The sequence below is a fragment of the Gavia stellata genome, chromosome 18 (assembly GCF_030936135.1).
Source record: "Gavia stellata isolate bGavSte3 chromosome 18, bGavSte3.hap2, whole genome shotgun sequence".
NCBI classification, from domain to species: Eukaryota; Metazoa; Chordata; class Aves; order Gaviiformes; family Gaviidae; genus Gavia; species Gavia stellata.
This window is the reverse complement of record NC_082611.1, coordinates 11,250,391-11,276,257: the sequence shown is the minus strand read 5'-3', so window position 1 is coordinate 11,276,257 and position 25,867 is coordinate 11,250,391. Positions and strand designations below refer to the sequence as shown.

The 25,867-nt window shown below is 37.6% G+C and overlaps 1 protein-coding gene across 1 annotated transcript; it reads left to right on the top strand.

Moving 5' to 3' along the window:
- The first annotated feature begins 759 nt into the window (after positions 1–759).
- GSPT1 (G1 to S phase transition 1) lies at positions 760–25,660 on the top strand. The gene is made up of 15 exons (XM_059826176.1): positions 760–813; positions 12,012–12,059; positions 12,461–12,502; positions 13,253–13,480; positions 14,511–14,544; positions 16,015–16,092; positions 18,069–18,249; positions 18,652–18,806; positions 20,261–20,401; positions 21,161–21,254; positions 21,581–21,661; positions 23,285–23,458; positions 23,856–23,945; positions 24,288–24,456; positions 25,167–25,660. The coding sequence occupies exons 3-15, from the start codon at positions 12,481–12,483 to the stop codon at positions 25,217–25,219; spliced, it is 1,500 nt and encodes a 499-aa protein (XP_059682159.1). The 5' UTR covers positions 760–813; positions 12,012–12,059; positions 12,461–12,480; the 3' UTR covers positions 25,220–25,660.
- The last annotated feature ends 207 nt before the right edge of the window (positions 25,661–25,867 follow it).

Here is a 25,867-nt window from a genome sequence, read left to right as displayed (position 1 = left end):
GCCTGCGGGGCAAGACACAAGCGTCGCCTGCGGGAACGCTAGTGCCTGGCCTGCTGGGACGGGTAGTTCCTGTCCCGCCTGAGGCGTTCGCGCCAACTACATGTCCCATCTCGCCCCCGAAATTGGAGGCGGAGACGGCAGAAACGCAAAGGCCGATAGGAATTGTAGTTTCTTAATACGCAGAAAACGCAGACAACTACATTTCCCATCTCTTCCAGGGAGGTGGGCCAACAGGGGCTGGCGCAAGTCATGATGGGCATCGTAGTTCCCGCGCCTTGCCTCGGCCGTACGATGCGATGAGGCCCCGGGGAGCTAAAAACTACTAAAATGGCGGCAGGGGAGGCTGTGGGGAGGGGGTACGGGAGCTCCGGGAGGCCATACTGCGCTCGCGTCGGGGCGGTGGAGTACACGCGGAATCGCCGGAGCGAGTGCTGAGTCGGTGCCGCCGCCGGCTTCCCCCTTACCCCGGACGCTGGGAGACGCTTCGGGGCCGCAGAGGCTTGTGGGGCAGCCACAAAATGGAGGCGAACGGGAGCGGCAGCGGGAGCAGCAGCGACTCGGCTCCCGACTGCTGGGATCAGGCGGACATCGAGCCGGGCAGCGGCGCTGGCCCGGGGACCGCCCCGCCGGCCGCGGAGGCCGAGGCCCAGCAAGAGCTGCTCGGGGCGGCCTTCAGTCGGCAGCTGAACGTCAACGCCAAGCCCTTCGTGCCCAACGTCCACGCCGCCGAGTTCGTGCCGTCCTTCCTGAGGGGGGGCCCGGCGCCCGGCCTGCCGCCACCCTCGCCCCCGCCCGGCCTGCCGCCGCCCCACGGTAACTGCCGCGCCGGGACGGGGCTGCGCCGGCGGGTGGGCGCTGAGGGCGGAGGGATGGGGGCCATGTTGGAAGGGCGCGGGGCCGTGCTGCGGAGGGGCCCGGGGCGCGGGCTGCTGGGCCCCCGGGGGGGAGGAGGGGAAGGGCCACGCGGGGCTGGAGCGTGGCGCGGAGGGCCTCCGGCGGGCGGGCGAGGGAGCCGTGCCGTGCCGGGCTGGGCTGGGCTGGGCTGGGGGGCGGCCGGCAGCCCGGGGACCGGGTGGGTCAGGCTGACGGGGTGCGGGCGGGCCGCTTGGGCGGCAGCGCTGGAGCGGGGTGCGGAGGCCAGCGCTGGCCCGGGGGGGGCCGAGAGGCGACCCGCCCCCGGGGTTGGGGCCCTGGGTCCTAACGGCAGGAGGGTCTCGTCAGTGAGGGGCGAGGGCAGGCGCGAACGGGGGTACCGCCGAAGGGGAGCCTTGCGCAGGAGAGGGGTTTGGGAGAAGGGGCATGAGGCGGCAGAGTCTGGGCAGAGGGACCGTGGGCATTGTAGAGGAGCTGTTGGTGGCGTCTGATGCAGCCCCGAGAGTTTGTGGGGGCTTTGGGAGGGGGTCTGCAGGCGGGGTGGTGGGGACTCTGAGGGGTGTGCTGTGGGAGGCCGAGCCGTGGTACAGGTATTGTGCTCACGGAGCAGCAGTAACTGGTGTGGTCTGGCTGTATGTGGATCCTGCGTACGTTTCCCTGGTACTTTTACTCGCAAAGGGTCGCCCATGATGAGAGGAAACCACGTAGCTCTCTTCCGAAAGCGCTAGAGAAGTTGTCGAAGATTTTGGTGGTAATAAATTTAGTGTTGCTGGGGAGAACAGCACTGCTTTGGCCACCGGTGGTTGAGATGTATCTTAAATGTCTTTCTGAAGATTATATCAAGGAGTTATTTTTTTCTAATATAATGCTGATAAATGATTAGTAGGGATGGGAGATTTGTCCAGCTGGCCTCAGTCAATGGAATAACTTGAAATTTACCCTGCTTTTAATTTCAAAGGATCTTTGTGTACGCAACCAATGTTTATACTATATTTACTTTGCATATGGGAAATTAAAGGAGAGCTACTTCTTAATTTTCAGCTCCAAACTGAAGGTTCTTCCAAACATCATACATGCTAGTTAACTTTGTGGTAGTATTTTAACGTCACTCCTGCAGCTAAGAAGTTTGAGACATGATTGAGTATGATAGTTTAACACCTTCCTATTTTTTTCTATAATTTTCTGTATCCCTATCGGTACAATATGAAACAAGCTAGTATTTCAGATCTTGAGTCTAGTTATTTAATTTCACTGAAGCAACTACTTGTTAGATTGTGTTTGTCACGATTTCCTGTTGATTGTTGCTTATTATTTATTGTGTTCTGACTTAATATATTAATTAGTCTTGCTCTCCCTAGTATCTAAACTTATCAGATGTTAACAGCTAGAATCTGTAACTTTCATATATAAAGCTTTAAAATTTTCATAACAGAATGTTAACACATTTTGTGTTAGAGCAAATGTGAAATTATGTGTTCTTTACAGCTATTCAGCACTCCCGATTTTTATCAGAAATTGTAGTTCATGTGCTATGCGGGCAGGCAATATGGAAGTGCATTAAAATATACTTCCAAGAAGCCATGGGCAGACTCTTGGATTCCATTTAGAATAAATGTGTATGTTAAGGTTCACAGGTGTAAAGGTAGAGTAGATGGCTTGAGGCTGTGCTGAACATGTGGTGCACTTTTGAATAATCTTAAAAATTCATTCTAGTGTGTGTTTCACCCATTGCAACCTGAATCTAAGTCTTTTTTTAAACTGTGTAATCAATACTTTGACTGAAAACTTCCTTGAGTTTGAATATTATTAGAATAACTTTGTTTTTTCTCCCTGGCTACTTTTGTAAGGTTTCTTCTAAGGCTTCCTAGATTTATTTTTCTTTTTGTAGGATTTAAACTACACTTCCTCACCGCTCATTATATTTATTTCTTCATGCTCTTCTTTTCTCCACTCTTTTGCTACTTCTGAGGCCTGTGGTGAGCTTTGTCTTTACAGAGAGTAGAGATGACTTTACAGAAAGTTTCCTGGTCATCTGGAGTGATCAGGATAGGTTTTCTTTCCATCTTAGTTGCTGAGTACTTTTCCTACTTAGTGCTATAATTTACCTGGTTTTAATTCACCTTGCTTCTCTATCTTCTTTAAGGTGTAGAATTTTGAGTTTCTGTAATTAACGTGGATGTCCCTAAGATTAAGCAGACAAAAATCTGCAGTTTAAAAAAAAAAAAAAAAACAAACAAAACACCACAACAAACTGTTTCTTTCTTAACTGGAATACTGTACTTGTTACGTGCTTTTCCAGGTCTGATGTACTCAGTTACAGAAAGTAATTGACAGTCTTGTCCTTGCAGATGTTAGTATAAGGTGACAACTACTTTCCTGGCCAGAAGAACTAGGTGGAGCTTGCTCTGGAAATAAGTCAGAACAACATGTGATTAGACAGTGGTGCTGAATAGGTTACTTTCAGCAACCCAGTTTGCTTTTGCTCCCGTAGGGAATTAGGTGTTCCATGGCACTCATTCTTCATTACATTGTGAGGAAAAAAAAAATATTTCTTTTATCATCTGTATCGAGGTTTGTACAAATACTGTTTGTACTGGCAAGAATTTAAATTAATCTTGATTCTTAGGAAAAACCTAAAAAGCTGGGTGTCAGTTTGAGGACTTAAGTGGCCTAAAGTTAAGTTCTAGTAACACTTTTCTTCTTGGAACTATCTCTTGGTGAGGTTTTGTTTGAGTCATAATTCCTTAATAATTCAAAGGATGTTGCAGATCAAGATACATGTGTAGTAGCAGCATGGCATATAGAAAAATTCCACGGAACTGATTTCCATTGTGTGGCTGTAGCATGTAATAGTGTTTCCTTTTATGCAAACTAACTTCATGTTTTTAGTAGCTTGTATAAAATTCCTGTCACTTACATTTAGAGCACTGAAATAATGCTTACAGAAGCCATTTAGGGAACAAAATCTTAACTTTCTAAAATTCAGAAGCTCCTGAGACCTGCATTCCAAGTAGTTTACTTAAGAAGAAAGCATGCATAAACCAGAAGTTTTGATTGCAAATTGTATATTAGGGAGACTATCTGGCCGATGTTTACCACTAATATAATTTTTGCTTGCAGATAGTTTCAGAATTAGTTTGGAATTAAATTTTCATTTGATTTTATGCAAAAAGCATATGTTATTTAAATTTTTGAACCTGAGGAACAGATAAAACCAGTATGTTCCAAATGTTGCAGCTCTGAGGACTTGCTTTTATCAAATTGTGTCCAAGTCAAACTTGTTTGCATAAATCTCTCTTTCTTGGATTCTATTGGAAATGTGAAATAGAGACTTCTCAATTTTCTGTCTGCAACAGACATTGCTGTACCACAGTTCCTTCCAGTGAGCATGTCAAGTATGTCATGAACAAGTTGTGCTTCTAGGGAAACTTACTGTAGATAGCAGTTACTGGACTAGCAAACTGAACTAAATTAAGGCAAGGTATAATAGTCAACAAAATGACAGTAGATTGTATTAGGACCTCTAAACATTCTTAATCACAACTGCACCTTGTTCTGTAGCATCTATGACTTATTTTTGTACTATGGTTTATTAATTTTATAAGTGTATATAAGATGTAATTGCATTAGGGTGGCTTTTTGTTTGATTTATATCAAGGTATGGTTCGGAGGTGTAAGGGAATAGTTAAAACCTCCCTCCTGCCCCAGGATTAATACGATTTCTATTATCTAAGTTTTGTTTGGATCTCAGGTATGAGAAGTGAAAAATTTCGGAAAATGCAGCCTGAAGCTGCATTCTTGTGGTTCAATTTTTGTCATAGTTCTTGAATATTCACAGGATTCTTGATAAAATTGATCACAGCTTCCATGTATGGGCTTTACTACATTTTATGTTAGTTTTTCTTCTTTTTAGAAGTCATGTTTAAGTATTCACTGTTGACTTTGCTTGGAACAGGAGACTGAGCTAGATAAGTTCCTAGGGTCCCTTCCAACCTGAATTGCTCAATGATTTGAAGTATGCAGTGGTTGCGGTAGGAACAAAGTGTCATTAGTACAGAAGTAACAGGAACAAAAAGCGTGTGACACGTAACAGCTAGTGTAAGGAAAGATAGCATTTATCCTTTTGGTGATATTAGTGCTCCTGCTTCATTTAGTAGCTCTCTTGAGCACCTAAAGTAAATTTCTGCACATATTTGTTAATGACTATAGTTTAGACAACTTGCACCTACAATCTTGAGCTAAGCAAACATCTGCCTTAAGATTCAGTGCTCTTTAGATTGCTTCACTCCCTAAATATCCTCACTTGCCTGCAGTAGTCATTTTTGAAATAGTTACGTTCAAGCAGCTGGACATCCTCAGCCTTCAAATGCCGTAAATAAATGGATACAGCATCTATCTTTCTGGTTTTCCCTGCCCTCACTTTTCTTGCCCTTGTAGCTAGCTCGGACATCCATATATTCCTTCCCCCCACCCCCATCAGTCAGAAACAAAAGGAGTTTCAGTATCTTCTGCTTCGGTTCTGAAGCCTGTAATTTCCAGAGTAGGATGATGAGTTATCTGTACCATCATGTTCCCCAAAACTGGTCATCTCTTGTTTTACACCATTCTCTGTAGGCTATTTTAAGACTCTTCAACAGCTCAGTCCTCAAGAGACTTCACTTTGTGTATGAACTTGCTAAGAAAGTCTTGTTTGTCTAAAACTAGTAGTCCACCATTCAAGAAGCTATCATATTAAAGGATTACAAGGTTTACTCATATCAGCATTTGAATAGCCATATGCTGATGACTTCCTCACAAGTGGGTGTTAATACTTCATAATTGTAAACTTGAACTGCTTACATGACAGCAAATCAGTGTCATACTGTGGATGCCAGTATATGGTATAAATTCTTATTATCAAAAAAAATGACTATCTAAAATGACTATCTAAAGCAGTGTTACTCTGTATCAGCTTCTCTAGACAGATGAGCTGCACAACCTCTTCTAAAACGGTCAGTGCAGAGAAAGGCTGTATGTCTTGGCACTGACTTGCCAGATGATCAGATACAATATACCTGTGTGATGCAGTCAGGGTGCCAGTGTATTACACAGATGTCCTTTGTCTACATCTGAACTGTCCCCAGGAAGGTAGCCAGGATTGTGTTGCTCCTGTTAGAATAATTCATCATGCTTGTGGCCTTTGCATGACTCCAATAAAAGACAGACCACTGGGAGCTGGCTGCGGAGTAGATGAACTGTCCTGTAGTCTACATGGAGTCTGCTGACCATGTGTTTAGTGCCCTGGTTTGGACTACTGATTTCTTGTGTTTGAAAGCATGATGTTATCTTAAAATTTGATTGCGCTATCAAAATGAACACAAAAATAATTTGGGATCATTCTTGGATTATATTAGGAATCTGGTTTTACAATTCCACTTTCAGAATTTTGGAATTTCTGTCCTGTTTTGTGATGAGAAACACGCAAGCAAAAGAAGCAGCTGATTGTATGAAGCTAAGATGGAAAGATGATTTTATTTTGGTTTTTTATTATGAAGGAATAAAGCAGTCAAAATTTAATCAGTGACATTTATGACTGTGTTTTGAAGAGGTCTACATGAGAATGACACTGAATTTCAGTATAAAAGTTAGTTTAGGACAGCTGATGCAATATTAAAAATGTATTCTCTAGAACAGTCTGAGAATTTATATGTAAATTTTACTCTTTTATGTGTAAATGTTAAGATCCTGAGCTTAACCTACTAAAAAATTGATGGGGTGCTTAGGTTTGGGTTTGGTTTGGTTTTTTCTAATTTCTATTTCTACTGGGTTATAAGAGATCTTTGTTGTAGAGAGTGGAATCCTTAACCTTTTTAATACAGAGCTTGATTTCTTCACTGTCTCTCTCAAAAATCAAGTTATTGACTGAGCACAAATACTTGGCCTTAAGGAAAAGGGGTTTTTATTATATTCCCTGAAGATCCCATAAGCTTTCTTAGACCTAGTTGTGAAGAAGCATGTCGGGTTTAGATAAGATAAACTTAAGGTGTGTCCTCACTGGGGAAGGAAAAAGGTGGGTCTTTTACTAAGCCAACATGTAGTAAAATCCTATGAATACAAAGCAAGTGCTAATTTTTTTGTGAATTTTACAAAGTCATGTTAAAACTATTAAAGCTACTCTTACATTGGTGCATTTCAAAAAATGGGCATACATCTCTGTGTCCACTGGTGAAGCTAGGGCATAGGCTATGAAGCAGGGCAGAGACAAGAAGAAAATCATTTCGGGTTTAAGTTAACTTTCAAAACAACTGCCTTAATTACAGTGAACTCCTGGAAACCTTTTCTTTCTGTGTATTTTAAAATATTGAATATTAAATACTTATTTGTGCTTAAAGAAATTTTTTGTGGGTTTTTTGTTAACTAAGAATCTCTTGGGTTTTTTAATTCTATTTTCATGCTCTGTGTGTTTGACTCTGACCTTTATTTTTTACTCTGGTGTAATTCCCTTTGTGCTTCCGTTTCAAAAAGAAAAAAAGGGGGGCAAACATCTGTTACGTAATTCATGAAAACTGTTGAGACTATATGACTATTGTGTAAATATGTACTGAACTTGGGTATTCAAATCACACATACGAAAAGGTGATGGGAATCCTAAGGTGGGTGTCATGTATTTCTTTACTCCTCAGCCTTCCAGGAATTCCTGTGAAGGAACTTGATGCCTGTATTGGAGGAACAACAAACAACTCACTATACAGACCATCTAAGTTTTGTAGACAAGAGAGTTCTTTCAAACTGAATTTGCCTTTTTTCCTTTTTTTTAATATATCTCTATGCTCTGTTGTGCAGTTTCATTAACCCCATAGTCTACCTCAATTGTCAGGTACCAGTACTGTCTAGGTTCTTAGCACTCCAGTAGGAGAGCAGGCTGGGAGCTGTGAGTGCTGCCATGCATAGCAACAAATTACAGCCTCCCATCAATTCTGTGAAGGCATTTGCATTGTGGCTCCGGTAACTGCTTCTGAGGAGTTATCAGTTAACCACTGAACGGTATCTGCTTATGTGGAGACATCTCTCAGCTTATTCTGTGCATCTGGTAAATACTGCAGTTTACGTAAAGACTTTACTTACAAAGTTTGACTTTAATACTGTATTTTAACTGCAGTTCTTCTAATATTGATTCCCAGTTTACCAGCTATACCTGTTCTATATATAAAAATCTTGTTTCATTCTAATACAAATTTAATTTTAAAGCAATTTTCTATTGTTTCTGTACAAGCATTCTGAACTGTTAACACTGTGAAGTTCCTGGCTTATACTGTTTTAAAACAATATTTTCAGAGGTTGAGTGGTAACTTTTAATTTGTTCTACCTATGCAGCTTTGATTATTGTGAAACAAAAATGCATGCAAGTACAAAGCTTGATATAAAACACAACAAACTCATCAGCTGTAGTAGAATGCCCTGTGAAAGAAGTAGGCAGAGTGGATTCTTGCAGTTTTTATTTAGAACACTAGCTGTATTTTAAAGAGACCAATCACCATGTTTTAAAGTTGTACAATTTTTGACTGTTTATTGGGAGTGTGCATACTCCAGTGAATTTTATATTTAAAAAAAAAGAAAAATAATTGTTACTTTATTCAGACAAGACTCTGAATTATATACTGTCTTTGTCTGATGGTCTACCAGTAGATAAATGCAGCATGTGTATCCATTTTTGCCTTTGGCGTTGACAAAAAAGATATTCCAAAAAATGATCTGGGGCTCTGATGTTCAAGAGGACTAAAGATAAACCATTCACCTCATGTAATACAGTGAATAAGATTGCAACAGCAGTTCTTGACTTATGGTTTGAGGAGAGATGGAGTATGGAGGATGCTGTGTAAAATCTAATTGTCGTTTATCATGTTTAAATCCAAGAATTTGAATCATTACTTAAAGATTTGGCATCATTCAAGACATGTTCTGACTTTAAAACCAGATTTCATACAAGCTACATTTTTGAATCCCTCTCGTAAGACAAGATTCCTATCTGAAAGATTTTCACAAGGATGATCTAGGATTTTCAAGCTGAACTTGAAATGTTACAGATTTTTCTAATTTGTGTTTCATTTGCTGTATGTGTTCTTACAATAATAGTAAACTATGTTAACCATAAATGTTGTCAGTTACTTTCCTGACTTCCAGAAAACAGAAAATGAAAAACTTTGCCTATCCAGTGTTTTGGAGAGATCAGGATAAGTTACAAGGGCTACTTAGAACCTTTCTTAGTTTCCCTTGTCTTTAAAGGTATTTTGTTACAATGACTGTCTTTATCTCATGGGCAAAATAAGCAAGGTTACTTTGGTTCACTGGATTTGTCCAAACATTTTGCCACAGGGACAGTGCGGAGTTTGGACTTCTCATGTCCTAATCCAGTATTGAGTCCTAGGTAGTAAGCCTATCTCAACTAGATTGAGAATTGTCATCTCCTTTTTATGTGATCCAAAGATTCCGTAGGTGTTTCACAACCGAAACTTAAAGGTGAAGTGTTTTTCCTTGAATTACTGAGATTGCCTTTCTGACCTCTCTGCCATGGCACTAGTAGTGCTCTTCCACCCAGCTGATACGTTGCTTCAGAGTGCTGATCCACCTAAAAGCTGGTAGGTTCTTTGCCAGTTCAGTTTTTGGTCAGACCAGCTCCCTCTGTAGAGCTTCAATAGTTGTACGTGCACGAGGGCTAACATGAGAGAAGAGATGACAAAGAGCAAAATGCAGCAACCCAGTGGTCTAAGAAGTAGTAGGACTGCATCCTTCTTTTCAGGTGATTGTCTTAAGGCGTACTTCAGGCAATCTGTTCATTTCCACACAGAGCAAATGATAACTCTGACCCTTTAAAGTCAGACTTTTCTCTTGTATGTTTGCTTGCAGTGTATCAGTGCCTGAAATAACCTGACATAACCTGAAATTGTTTATCAGAAGTAAACAATTACTGAGGGTGTGTTTATTTTTATCACTTAATGCCTGTTCTTTTTGAAATTTATTTTTTACTTGGTTTCTTTACAATGAACTTTTTTAGGGTGGTTTGTATTCCTTTTCTGTTCTGAAGAAATAGTGTATGTTTCACGTAATTCGGTGTCCTCTTTCAAAGCATGTCTGCCACTTGTGTACCAAAGTGACCAGAATTTAACAAGTGGCTGTGGTCATAACTGAATTATCTGTTGCCCCTTGATTGTGTGGTATTAGTACTGTTTAGGCTTCATACGCAAACTGTCTTACTGATTCTCTTGTGTGCTAGACTCATACAAAATTTAACAGATGGACCTTTTTAGGTTAACAATTTCCTACCTCCTCTCTGTTACTTGTGAAGAAACTTCTTTTTCCTGTCTGTATGCCTGCTGTATTACAGACCAGAAAGTAAAAACTGTGTTTATTATGAATGCTCTTGATTGACAATGTATTTCTAAGGAATTAGTAACTCTTCAACCACTTGTAGAGCTTCTGTTTCAAGGCAAGTGCATAAATACTGTCATTTAATACATTTTTCATTATGGACAAACTTCAGGAGTGAAATCAAAAGCTTGTTGAAATGATCTTGTAATGAAAATATTTATGCATCCCAAACATAGTATGTGTGAAATAGCCAATAATCTTCTGATGTGTTATAAAACAGAGGCTTTAGGTTCACACCTAGATTCTGTGCTACCTGCTTACTGCACTCATAAATGGACTGATTTGAGTCTTTTCCAGCTCTCAAATGGGAGTAATACATAATTTCTTACAAGGAATCTCAAGGTATTATATTCTTATGCTTTTACTTACTATATTAAATCATTCTTTTAAAGTTTTGTTCCTGTGGTTTTGGGACTCTGGAGTGCAGATCACAATGATATAACACAGGAGTGTAGGGAACCTCGCTCAGAACAGTTTCTTCTTTTGCGATGCTGTGTCCCCTCCGCTGTTTGCTGCTGGTCACTGGGTGTTGTGCTGTGACCCACATTCACCCTGCCTCCAAGCGTTGTCCTCTGGCCCTCTTCCAGCTTTTGCAGCACTGCTCCAGTTTATAGAAGTCTGCAGCAAATACGCGAACAACGCGAAAGCAAAGAGGCTTAGAATCAGGTCCTTCTCTGTATGTTTTTGTTCTTTTGAGGGGATTTGTTTCATCTTTAGGTCCCATCATGCATATAGAGCAAGTAATGCTTTAAGATCTGTGTTTTTATAATGGGATTGAAGGAAAGCTGGAGCACAGTTAAATAGAGGGTATGAATTTGGTATGTGGCTAAAAGAGTAAGATAATGAACTTGTTTCAAAGAATTATGAAGTTTAATTTATACCAAGAGAAAACTAAATAGGTTAAGGTTTTCGGGATAATTATAGAAGGCCTCTTGATCGTGTGGAATAATGTCCTGAAACATCAAATGGTGTAATTGTTAATTGGAACATATCACTCTTAGTAGGTTTAATAATTAGTTATACCTCAGAATATAGTTTAGTGCTTAAGGAGGTTGAGTGATCTATCAAAAAAAACATACTTGTGGCTTTGATATGCACATGACTGGTGAGATTGCTCTCCAAGTAATGTGACTATATGATGATGTTTAAGAGGACTGGCAAACTTACCAGGCATGTGAATGAGTTTATCATCTCTTGACCCTAATAACTACAGAAGATCTTAAGAATTTGTTCTTAATAGGTTGTTCCAATTTTCTACTTAATGCATTTGTGAAATGAGGCGCAATAGCACTGTAGGTATGCCTAAAAGCTGAAGCTGGCAGAACCTTTCCATACAGTTGTGACACCACTCACGCATTGTTTCTTTGGATACAATGAAACTGGTCTGACATTTTTAAACACCAGTTAGATACTAACACTTAAAATAGCCAGCATGCCCAAAAAGAATGGACAGGTAAAATATTATGTATAGAAAAATTGCTTCCTTTAAAACTTGCTTTACGTGTATCTTTGGGGGGGTGGGGGAGGGTGGAATTGGAACTGTTTTTAGAACTGGTGTATTATTTTCACAACTTCTAGGCAGTGTTCTTTGGAAGTATTTGTGCTTGGAGGCTATATTTAGTATTGTTTTCAGGGGGGAGGTGTTTTTTCTTAAACACACTCCTTACAATAAAATTGGGAGATGGTCTTGGTTACATCGGTGTATTTTAAAAGTTAAACTTCTTTCTCTGCAGGTGCATCTGTAGAGACTTCTCCAGAGGAGCAGATAGCCTCTTGTGAAGGTAATTGTTTTCGTGTTGTGACAGTACACAATGCAGCTCCATTAAACATGATTTTAAAAAATTATGGCAAAGAATCTCCTTTTTAAAAATCTCTGTGAACCTTTTCCAATCTTGATTCTCTTTATGCTCATGCTGCTGTTGGGAGGCAGTGTGGTTATCTGTGGTTATTTACAATTTTATAGCTAGTCAAGTAAGGTACATGAAGACCAAGTAGTTTATTGAAGGTCATAAAGCTTGCATGAAGCAGAATTTTAAAAATTGAATCTGTGTATTAAATAGCGTTGGCAAGTGCCCAAACATCTGAACTATCCTTTTATTTAGTCACTCCGTTTTTCTTTGTTCTTGATATTGTCGTGTTAAATATGTGTCCTTAATGGCACCTTTTTTCTTTTTTTCCCTAGGTTCAAATGCTGCTGTTAACATGGAAATTTCAGAATCTGTTGGTAAGATGAGAATTATTCCATTTCACTATGATAGTACTATGAAATACTATTACAGTGCTTCTGCTGAATCATTGCGAACAAAATTGAAGAATACCTTATTTTGGTCCTTACTAATTTTTGTTGTGTCTTTATACTTAGATTAGGAAAGAGGTAATTGAACACTAGTATGCATTGACAGGTGCAATTGGATTACTTGGATACTGAAAAAGCATCAGTGCTTTATTTAAAAAATAATTTCATATTACAAAATAGTTCCATTAATACATGTGAAATGGTGATTAACAAAAAACACTGAAGTGATCAGTAATATGAGCAATCAGAACATGGAAATTGTATCTTTCTCCTTGTATTTGTATGGCTTTTGAGAGAACTTAAAACATTATCCCTCTCCTTTTCTTTCTAAATACATGGTAGCGTGTGTCTGTCTGTGGATTCAGATCAGCATGATGGTCTGAGTGGATCTTTGGATTTGTTTTTTTCCTTGTAAAATTTTTGCCTTGTTAAAACAGAATTCTCTTAATCCCTGTGAATCATATTTTTCTGATGTCAATACAAAAGCTAGTTTTTGAAAGCTTCCAGTAATAATAATTTCAGAAACAAGGAACAGTTGCCCAGTTTTATATAGGAAGACGTTAACAGACTGGATAGTTGAAGTCTTTTGATTGCATCTTTGGGGCAGGGGCTTTTCTCCATAGTCATTGGTTTTAATTTCATTATCTATTTGAATATATCTAACTGGTTAATTTTTAGTGGAAAATGGAGAGACAGAAATGTCCCCGGAAGAGTCATGGGACCACAAAGAAGAAACAAGTGAAGCAGAGCTAGGAGGTGGTCCTGCAGGGGATGCAGGGCCTTCTGAAGAAAGCGCTCAGGAAATGATGGAGGAGGAGGAGGAAATACCAAAACCGAAATCTGTTGTAGCACCACCAGGTGCTCCTAAAAAAGAGCACGTAAATGTAGTATTCATTGGGCACGTAGGTAAGTTGTAAGTGAATATGAAGTAATTGGATCTTTGTGTATTATCTAGAACTTGGAGGATTAGAAATTAATCCTGCTCTTTGTAGGGATGTATGTATTCACCATGTCTTGAGGTTAACAGGAGCATTCTAATGAAGCTGCTCTGGAAAAATTAAAAAACTTAAAGAAGGTCTTTCAGGGGTAGAGTGCCAAGGATAGAGTTCCTGTGTTCTCTTGGACACAACAGTGTCTGATGATTTGTCAAGTACCTGCTCTATTGAGTGCTTAAGTGACACATCTGTGTTTAGGATCGAAAGAACAAAATTGGAAGGCAGTGCTCCTTTTCTGCTTGTTTTAAATATTTTTCAGGGTTCTTATTAATTGTTATTAATTTCAAAAAATGTTGTTCAAAATATTAACAATTGTAGCGCCATAAACAATAGATGAACATAATTCAGGGTTAAAAGAAGCATTTATAGCAAAATGTCCCAACTGAATAGTTTCAACAAGCTTCAGAAAAATCTTAAGTTGTGTCAAAAGTACAGAAGAATTACTGAATCATGGGTTTTACAGTAAATTCTGTATTTTTGTTTATATAGTCTTATCACCTTAAATACTGTAACTTAGTCCTCGGGTAGATTCAGAATGGAGTCACACAAAGTAAAGAGGCAGTGGACAGACATACATCCCAATATTGAAGAGCAGCCTACAGAAGTTAGGGACAAGGGAGAAAGGAAGCAGGGAAAGGGCTTTTGCAAGAGCTTCCCATGCTCTTAACCCACACTTTTGCTGTATCACTCCTTGTTGAGGGGTTTTTCTATTATGGGTAATGCCAAGTTCATATGTATGAAAACAGAATTTTCAAAATTTAGTATAATTGAATTGACAATGAATTATTATGGAAACAAGGGAAGCTGAGAGATGTTTCAAAAAACTTAGATTACAATTAAAAATGTATCTTTAGAAATAAATTAGATGACCTTCATAATTGTTTTCTTCTTTTTCTAGGATTTTCTTTTAAATTGTGAATGACTTAATTTTTTTTTTTTAGATGCTGGCAAGTCAACTATTGGAGGACAAATAATGTAAGGAAACTCTTAAATTTTTTTAGATTTCCTGTTCTTGTGAATTAAAAATACATTAAGTAAAATGAGTAATATTTTCTTTCTGGCTTTAATCAGTATAGATTAATATTTTTATGATAAAATGTTACCCTCCCTGTCAATTTAGTTATTTATTGTCTTTGGCATTCCTTAATTCCAGCAGATCTAATCTTATCGCTATAGGAGTTTCACTTACTTAATGGAAACAACTATGCAAAAGCATACATTACTGAATTAAAAAAAACTGAATCCTTTCTTAGAACATGACTGTTTTTCTTCATCATTTTAAAATGCTATTTGAAACTGCTTTATACCCTTTCTTAAACTTTGTCTTTTTTGTGAAGATTAAAAAAAAACTGAATATCCTTATTCCCTGGTACTAACATTGTCGAGCATCATTTGATTTCAAAATGTGAAATTATAATAGTTAATCTTCTAAGTATCTAGAGACTGCCATATTTTTGAGACAAAAGTAAATAAATACAGCTAGATCTTACAGTTTGTAAAAAAAAAAAAAAAAAAAAAAAAAAAAAAGGAAATAAATGCTATCTTGCTGATGATGCAAAGTATTTCTATGGTTTTAAAATAATATTCTCAGCAAAAGTGGGAGGTCTTTGTCTTGGCATTTTCATCTTGTTTTGTTTTGACCAAACTGGAATGTTGGAATTGTCATGCTACATTTAACTTTGTAGTTCGTACTCGAGCAAATTAACATTTTATTATCTGATGTGTCTGAGTATTCTCCTTGTATAAGGAGATGTGTATTCTTAACACTCCTGCCGATATGTTATGTTCCTAAAGTTTTTTGTGGTCTTTTATCCCTTTGTTGGGGGGGGGGGGGGGGCGGAAACGAGGTGCTTGTACCAGCTTTGTCATTAACCCTTTATTTAATGTTACAATTAATCTTCCTTATAAACTAAGTAGATTACCGTTATTAGAAGATCAGGTAGAAATATCTGAGGGGAAAAATATGAAAGTTTTAATACAAAACTGTACATTACATGCTTTTCATAATTGAAAGATCTCTTAAAATATCAGTTTCCTAGTTCTATCTAAAAAGAATAAAACAAAAAATATTTTTCTTTACCTTTCAGAAATGGGGGGAGGTGTTTGTGAAAAATTGTCCTATCACAATTTTTACTTAATTTTGAAATATTGGATTAGTCTCAGAAACAGACTTAACAGATGTAGTTCCTTTTCAAAACTTGCCTCTGCAGAACGTTTTAAATTAGGCTTAAAAAAAGACATTCCTCATACTCCTGCTAAAGTGGTACTGGTGTACTTTTACGTATCAGATAATGGTGTGACTTTTTGTGGACAAAAATTCCACTGCTGCTCACATCAGGCTGTTGCAGTTTTTCAAAATAATCTGTAGGGATTGTGTAAGTATTTAACTATTTGGAACTATGTTTCTGCTTATGTAAAATTGCACCTTTTTTTTCCCCTTCTTAGGTATTTGACAGGAATGGTTGACAAAAGGACACTTGAAAAATATGAAAGAGAAGCTAAAGAAAAAAACAGAGAAACATGGTATGAACTTAACTGAGATAACAGCATGCTTTTCTCTTTGCACTATGATGAAAGTGGGAAACTGGTTTTTAGTCTCTGTCACTGTAGCACTGGCTTCCTGATGGAATGGGTTTCGAGTGTGTGGGGAGGAATCTCTTGTTTTCCTCCAGTACTTCTTTAAAAGTATACAAAACAGTGCGATTCACATAGGAACAGGTTTTGCTGTTCTGATGCTTTGGTAAACCTAGTTGGTAAAAAGGAATACAAGGCAAATGCTTTCCTCAGGCAGCTCTTGGGGTCATTCTATCTATATGTCTTTCACCTGTGAACGGCAGAGAGATATCTAAGGGACAGAGATGAAACTTGTCAGTTTGGCGGACATGAGGAGAGAGCAAGTAAACAGTTCTGACTGTCACCTCATGTCTCACTTTTATATGAATAAAGATAGGGTCTGCAGTTCTTAGGTTTCTTCCAGGGAAGACAGTGCTGCTGTCTGTCATGTGTGGATTTTTTGCAGGCTTCTTGTTTGGTTTGGGTTTTGTTGCTGTCTTTTGGTTGGTTTTTGGTTTGTGTGTGTGTGCATATACAGCACATATAGCAGCCTGCTTTCTCCTTCAAACAACCCCTGGAAAATTGATTTTCCTTTTGGAAGCTTTCAATTTTTGGCTGTGGTGGAGGAAAATAGGGGTTCAATAGGCTGTGGAAGAGAAGCAGCTAAAGACTTCCTTAGGGGTCGAGCAGCAATGGGGTGGGCATTGACCTGAACTAATTGTATTATATGTGAGAGAGGGGGATAGAAAGGGTGACATACGTTCTTTTTACAAGCAAGCATCATCCCCCTGTTGGGAGTTGACCATAATAATAAATATTTCAGGACCTTCCTCAAAAACCCTGGACAGCTTGAAAAACAGATTTCCTCTTCCCCCTCCTCTTTGTGAGTTGCAGGAAGTGCCTCCCTAAAGGCTGGTTTTTTTCTTTAAAATATGTCATGATATACAACGGAAAGCGTGATGTACCTCTGTGTCATTATCAAAGATCTTGTTAACTTGCTTCATATGTTGACAGTCTTGAAATTTCAGCAATTTTACTTTGTGATTCAGAAAATTCTATACTGTAGTGCAGAGTTGACATTTCAGTCAGAAATGCATCTTTCCCTAAAAAAATCCTATGTGTAAAAAGGACTTCCCATCCAGCTACCACACATAAATTCCTGCTTGACTCTTGTTAGCTGAGTAAAACCTGACCTTTGGCTTGGCTGAAATATTCCAGAAACACAGGCCATGGTGAAGATTACAACACATAGGAGCATGCATACTGGTGCAAACCAAAAGCCATCTAGCATGCTATCTAAACCTCGGTAAGTGACAAATAGCTACTGCCTGAGGAAGGCTGTGGTTATATATCCATAATACCCAATGTTTAGTGCTTTTTTCCTCTCCTTTCTATTCACCAATTTTCACAAAACCTGAAGGAGATAAATAATCTTTTTTGAAATTTCAGTTCATCTGTCTAACTTCAATCTAACTTGTTTGTCCATGGCCAATGGGATAAATATAATTAGGAGGGAACAACAGTTGTTACGATCAAAGTATCAAAGATGGCCTGAATAAAGGTGGTGACTGTTTCATAGCCGATTTCTGTTTAATATGTGCAAATAAATGAGAACTAATAATAATAGTTCTCGTAATATGAATATGTGCAAATCAGAACTAATTTTTTAGTTAATTATGCTGAGAAAGAAGTGGTTTTGGTTTTGATCCAGAGGTGTTTTTCAAACTGAGGCAAAGCTTAAAGTATTTGAGGTTAGATCAATAAGGTTAGATTCAATGAGGTTAGATTCAATAAAAAGTCACAGTTGGTCTTGCAAATGCTTAAGCTGAGGTGGTTAGAATAGTTGAGCGGAAAAAAAAGACATTTTATGATGGACAAATCATCCTACATAGATTTAGTAAAAAATAATACAAAAATAGAATATTTAGGTTGTTGGTTTTTTTTAGGTACCTTTCATGGGCCTTAGACACAAACCAAGAAGAGCGAGACAAAGGTAAAACAGTAGAAGTGGGTCGTGCCTATTTTGAAACTGAGAAGAAACACTTCACTATTCTAGATGCTCCTGGACATAAGAGCTTTGTTCCAAATATGATTGGTGGGGCTTCTCAAGCTGATCTTGCTGTGCTGGTAAGGACAAATTGGATTCTTTTATTGTGGATATACTGTGAAATTAAGATTTTTGTTTGTTTGTTTGCTTGTTTACTCTCTTGGTTAGTTTCAGTGGTGAAATTTTTCAAATCTTAAGTCTACCAAGTTGAGTGGGTTTTGGAATAACTTAACAGCTTCAGAAAACTGTCCGCAGGTGTCATGTGATTTTTTTTTTTTATATGTCAGTGCAGAAACTAATGGGTAATACTGAGAATATACCAGTGAATTTTGAAAGCTTTTACCAGTTTTGACTACCCGAAGTTATTTTTCAATAAGGCATATTGAAAATATTGAAAATTCAATATTTTTCAATCAACCCATTGTCGATTGTTCTGTTGAGAGAATTGTAGAACTTTTATTGAAATGCGTATTTTTAATTAGGTTATTTCTGCAAGAAAAGGAGAGTTTGAAACTGGATTTGAGAAAGGTGGACAAACAAGAGAACATGCCATGTTAGCAAAAACAGCAGGTGTAAAACATTTAATAGTTCTTATTAATAAAATGGATGATCCAACTGTAAACTGGAGTAATGAAAGGTGAGTTTAATATTAAAAAATTAATCTTCATTAAAAGATACTGAAATAAAATAATTCCTAAGTGAATTAATTTTTTGCATCCCATTTTTGCTGAAAGAATGGTAGACTGGTGGACTAAAGGCAGAGGTTATCAAAATCACAGGAAAAACAGAAGCATAGTGCCTAGGACAGTGCCTCTCAACTATGCCTGAAGTTCTACACTATTTTAAAACATTCACTTTCAACCGTTTGGATCCGTGCAGCTGTATCTAACAAATCCATGCATTCTAACATAGTTTAATTGTTGACTTGGAAATTTTATACTGAACTTAAAAGGAAGTGACTCTGGTTTCAGTAGTTTAGTTTGCCAGATTCTTGATTGCTTGGCCACGTTTCTGCTAAACTCCTAGCTTAGATTTGGTGAGAACAGCATTGTCCTGTTCACCTTATGTGTCCACCCTGTATTATTTGGAGTTATTCTTTTATGATAACCTGAATTGAATAAGCAAATAATATATTAAGTGGTTCGTGATTACAGTCTGAGAAGGGGAGAGGGAGGGAATCTTGCGATGATATAGGCAGGTAAAAATAACTAGAAAGTCAATATGTAATATTTAACTAATAAAAAGGATTGAGTTATTCTTTTCTGCCTTAATGCTCAAATGTTTCTAAAGGGTTTTCATTTTCCTGAGTGTCAAACTTAGGTCTTTTTATGACTTCTGTCACATCTTTCTTCTCACCCCTTTAAGCTGGATGCTAAAAAGTGTAACAGTCCTTCCCTAGAGATGCTTGGGTAATGACAGGATACAGTTTTCTTCTACAGTGTAATAAGAAGAGTTGTCAGAGAGCTTGCTGTGCTGTCAAGGATCGTGAAAGTTTTTGTGGAAAGCTATGAGGGACTATGCAACCTTACAACATCAGCCTAGTTTACTAAGGGAATAAGGCATGCCCAATTGTGCTGTTTTGATCCTGCCCCAAACTTCTGACATTCCCTCAGTCAGTTTCAGCTGAATTCAGTAAAGAAGTGTAATAGAAATAAATAGCATTAAGTCTTAGGAAATTATATAGGAGGTTGGAGGAGACCAAGACGCCACTAAAGTGCAAGCCTGCAGCGTGACCTCAGTAGCTGTCTGCTTGGTCTGTCCTGCAATCTTGGCCTGGATCTCTTGCTTAAAAGCGGATATAGTGTATGCTGCTGCTTACTCAGCCCAGGAATTGAGGTGTATGGAAAAAAACTGATGATGCTTTATGGAGCAGAGGAATGAGGGGGAAGAGACAATACTAAGTTGTGCTGGAAGATTGGGGAGAAGAGGCAAATAGGCCACTAAGCTTTATTAGGTTTGCTTGCTGCTCACAGAATAACTTAACTGATGAAAATTAAATGTCTGTGTGTGGTGGTGGTTTTTTTTAAAGCACAGCAGTATGTCATGCTGGAATAATTGAAACTGATCTTGATCTGCTTGTCATTTTAATAGATATGAGGAATGTAAAGAGAAACTGGTGCCATTTTTGAAGAAAGTTGGCTTCAATCCCAAAAAGGATATTCATTTCATGCCCTGCTCAGGACTGACTGGAGCAAATCTTAAAGAACAGTCAGAATTCTGTCCTTGGTATATGTATGTATCTTAAATTGAACAACTTGGATATTTGCTATATTTCAATAAAAGTAAATGCTACAGTGAAGCTAGGAAGAAGTATAGCATGGTATATTATAGCTGTGTTCTAAAGAGTTTGAGGAAATACAAAGAGGACATGAAGAACACAGCCATGCAGTGAGCCAAATAAAAGCATTTACTAACTGCAGAAGATTAAAGTTAGCAGACTCTATAATAGTATTAGCAGTATTCTTTGGCTTTGTGAGTTTGAGTGCTGTACTAGCCCTTGAATTTTCCAGTGATGCTGCAGTTGACATGTTGCTAGAATGACTAATTGTTTGATGTGAACATTTGCTTGAAGCTGTATTATAATCAGTGACAAACCATGCCTCTCACTGGATGTCACGTTTTCCAATATTGTTCATGGCAGTTAAAACATATTAATGAAAAATGTGTTTGGACCTAGCTTATGGGTTTGTATTTCCAAAACATATTACACATCTAGCAAGATTCTCAAAGGAGTAATTAATTTGTGTAAAATATGCCTGTAATGTAACTTAAAAACTGCATGCACTTCCTGGGTATTAACATGTTAGCTAGGGTAAAGTGGACGCTAATGATGGGATGTTATGATAGATTTAACTGTCTTAGAGGTCACTGTTCTTAATGATGACAGAATGAAAAATCATTCCTTTTGTTGGACTGCATTTGTCCATTCTGAGTAATTTTTAAATAGAAGGGTGCTCACGAAATTGAAACAAATGCCTTCTGCTCTTTTAGTGGGTTACCGTTTATTCCGTACCTGGATAATTTGCCAAACTTCAACCGTTCAGTTGATGGACCAATCAGGCTGCCAATTGTGGATAAATACAAGGTACAAATTAATAAGATTGAAAGTATAAGTGGACTTTTCAGAGAGCAGTAAATAGACCGTTTACTGTATTTTTGGAGGGTATCTTTTTTCTTTATGTCTACATTTCCAATTGTAGAATAGAGGCAAGGAGGTGAAGTAAGTAATTTTGGCATTATATGAGACTATTAATCTGTAATCTTTTATGAGAACAGTTTCCAAAATGTTAAGTATAGCAGTGCTAAATAACTTCATGGGGTTACGTAATCATACTTAGAGTTAAATCATAAATAGAGCAGACTCTTTAAAAAATTTTTTCAATTTTCATATAATAATTTCTTTTTGTGAAGGATATGGGCACTGTGGTCCTTGGGAAGCTGGAGTCAGGCTCTATTTGCAAAGGACAACAGCTTGTGATGATGCCAAACAAGGTATGGTGAGGTTTAGATATCAACAAATGTTACTACCCTAAAAAAGAGCTTTGTTCTTAGAGATTCATTATTTTAAATCAAAAAACTTTTTATTGCCCAGTTGAACGCAACTAAGCTTTCATGTTTTACATGGGTGATGTTTCCAAGGCGGGGGGGGGGGGGTGTAGTTTACTTTCTCAGCATTCAGAACTCAGGTTGTCTCTCCTTAGTTAACTCAATTGCAGGGCTACAAATCATCATAGTTTATTTGAGCTGTGTTTTACTTTGCATTTGTACAGCTGGCCCACAAAACCGTTTGCCTAATGTGCGTTAATATTGCTCAAAACTTTCGTTCTTTTTTCCTTTTCTCTTTTTTTCTTTTCTCTTCCCCAAAGGGAATTCTTTTCCCCAAAGAATGTGAAAATATAAAAATGAAGGATGCAAAAACATAGTTGGGGAGAGGCAGTGGATGAGAATAGTGTACTCAACTGATGGTGGTGTTTGTTTCCATTCATTTCTTAAAAAAAGGGTTTGGAAATATTGTTCTTATGTATTTATGTAATCTTAATGTAAGCTGACACACTTTTTCCAATTCTGTAGGCTGAGGTAGTTTCCTAGAAAATGCCTCAATACTCAAATGTACAATAAATCTACAGCTTATTGAAAATTGGTATTTCCAATTTAAAATATGTTAATTAGATTTACTTCCATGTCACCTTTCTCAAGAGCTGCTGAAAGTTGAAACTAAACGTAGAGAGTTTGAGATTATGCTTTTCCATTTTCAAGGTAATTTAACAGAGTGGCTTTTTATAAAACTGCTTGACGCACCTCTGACACCCATGTTATTTTGGGGTTGATTAGAAGAAATTAATAAACTATAAATGGCTGTAACTAAACTGTTAAGAATTTGTATTCAGTAAATAGCCAGTGCTTTTGATGACACACTTTTTTTTTTAATTAATTTGGCAGCTAATGACGATTGAATTAAAACTCCAGGAAGTCAGAAAAATAGACCTCTTTCTGAAACTACTCCTTTTTTAACTTCTTTGCCTTTCCAATATTTATTTTCTGTTGGTATCTAGTACTGTGTAAACATACAAAAATCAGAAGAGAGTTTACAACATAGAGTAACGTTAGGAAATACTTTTTGGTGTTTGCTGGGAGAGCGTTCATTAATACACACTTAGCATTTTTATCATCTTCTCCAGGAAATCTTGTAGAATTTTGGGATTCTAGGATTTCCTGGGTTGCGTTAATATTCAGACTGTTATATTTTGAATGTAACGAGTCTATAGAACAATGTGGCTTTTGCATTCTTCTTACATAATATGCACCCATTGTATCTCTCAGTTTTTTGTAAGTTTTAAGCTCATTTCACTTTGAGAAATAGGGCATATCTTTTGAAATTTGCTTTCCATTGAATATATACTATAGAATTATATTAAAATATATTTCATTAAATATGCTATTTTAAATATTGGTAACTCACCATTCAAACACTTTAAATGTTCTGAAGCTTGCAGAACCGAATATAATGAATTTAAACTGTAATGGAATTGTTTATTGAAATCCTGTCATCTTAAAATGATTTTGTACCAGACTAAAATATTCACAATAGAAAACTGCATTTTTGCTTTCTTTAAGCATAATGTGGAAGTTCTTGGAATCCTTTCTGATGATGTAGAAACTGATTCAGTAGCCCCAGGTGAAAATCTAAAGATCAGACTGAAGGGAATTGAAGAGGAAGAGATCCTTCCAGGATTTATTCTCTGTGATCCCAACAACCTGTGTCATTCTGGACGCACGTTTGATGCCCAGGTAGAATAACTAGCATTTAATTGCTGTATAGATGGGTAAAAAGCATTAAAATACTTTGTGTTTCACAAGATCTAAACTTCAGTAGTTTGAAGCTTCAGTTCAGATTTCTTATTCTTAATTTGAGTTTTTACAATATCATTTGTTTTGAACATGACTTCTCAATGAAGTTTTAGAAACCTATAATCGTGAAAGCAAGATCTTGTCAGGCCAATTCTTCAATTTTACACTTTCATATTATAAACAACTTAGTCACTTATAAATTTTGTTTCTTTCACAAAAATTGCTTGTGTATGTATTGTTCAACTATACATTTTTAATATAGTTCTGTATTTGGTTATTCTCTGCTCTTTTATAATTGAAATGAGGAAAAAAGCCCTTACTTTTAATTGTTTTACAGATAGTGATAATTGAGCACAAATCCATTATCTGCCCAGGTTATAATGCTGTGCTGCACATCCACACCTGTATTGAAGAAGTTGAAATAACAGTAAGTGTCCTTTTAAGTTGTGATGTGAATATAGACAATCCACTTGTTGGGGTGAGGAGTTTTGTCATGGCGTACATCTGTAGAGCAACTAATGCAACAAAGCTCCAGCCTTGAATGGAATCTTTGGTCAGTACCATAACATAACCAAAAATGGCTGTAACTGTTAGCATAAGCCTTCTGAAAAGTGTGGTAAGTCGTGGTTGGCTCTCTTATGCAGTAAATCTTAGAAGGTTTTTTTATTTATTTCTAAGTATTTTCTCTCTTAGACCACTTCAGTTTTGTTTGTAAAGGAAAAATAACCCTTATTTTAGCACTCACAGCTATTATTTTTTTTTTATACAGGCCTTAATCTGCTTGGTAGACAAAAAAACAGGAGAAAAAAGTAAGACACGGCCCCGTTTTGTGAAACAAGATCAAGTATGCATTGCCCGTTTAAGGACAGCAGGAACTATCTGCCTTGAGACATTCAAAGATTTCCCTCAGATGGGTCGCTTTACCTTAAGAGATGAGGGTAAGACTGCTTGATCGACAGTTATTAACTGCTGCAAAAATACAGTTATTTGAAATAGGAGATCATGCATAGCAATGAGGTATTGAAATGCTGGTATCTAGTGGAAATCACTATCTGGGTAACAATGGAAAAGTAAATCTAAGCGAATTGTTGTCATTGTGCAGAGTTCTTGTGTTTTATTTTAGAGGAATAATGTACAGAAATGTGCACTGTGAAACAAAAGGTTGAATTTGAAAAATTACCAGCACTGTTTTCTTAATGTATCCTGGAATGTCCACCTACAATATGAATACCATAGTTTCTCTATTTAAAGTTAGAAAAGATAAGGGGGTTTGTATGTTGGGCTTTAACTCTTGCTCACCCTCGTAAAACTCATAGATTTGTGGGACGTATTTAAATTATCTTTAAAAGCAGTAAACAGATCCGGTAGAATGATTCTGCTTTGCCTTCTCCTTAGATGAATATAGACCAGGCTTTCCACAATGCACATGGTATTCTTTACTGTGAGAATAGCGGTTTTACTATTTTTAAGTTTTTATTGTGCTTTTAAAATACACCGATGTTTCCATTCTGCAATACAACAATTTATTCTCTGTAGTATTTCTAATACTCTGGAGAGCCTGTATTTTGGGGGGAAAGTTTTCATGTTCTTAGACTTACATGTTCTTTTCACAATATATGTAACTCTACTGTTTGTCTCCTTGGTTTAGGTAAGACCATTGCAATTGGAAAAGTTCTGAAACTGGTTCCAGAGAAGGACTAAGCATTTTTCTCAATGACCCCCGCACAATACTGTGAGGAAAATCGACTCTGCAAAAGCCTACTTCACACCGCCTTCTTATTTTCTGCCCATTGATAAACTTCTCCCCATATTTTGCAAAGACAAATTTCACAGCAAAGGTCCACATTATGTCAGCTTTCTCATATTGAGAGCTCTGCTATGCCACTGTTGAATTTTCCCAAAAAGAATTTTTTTTTCTCCCAAATTCTGCTTCCTTGGAAAGATTCGGCAATAGCTTTGTAAGTGATGTGGACATAATTGCCTATAATTATGAAAATCTAAAGGATTTTTAATGTTTAATTTCCCCCAGCATATATATTAAGACCTCTTTTTTTCCAGGCAGATCATTCAGAGTGTGCGAGTGTGTGTGCACATGTTACAAAGACGACTACCATGTTAATAAACTATTCAATTTGAAATCTTTTTCGGTATTTGAATTGCTTTTGAATAATGTTTTTTATCTGGATGTAACACAGTTGCATTAGCTTTTTAACTTTCCAGTAACCTAGATATTTGGTTACTTGGACTTTTCTAAACTCCTCAGCCTCCCCACACACACAGTTTTAAATGAGGCAATCGGGCACTCAACCAAGTTTGTATTAAAATAATTAGGTTTGCCCCTTCCCTTTG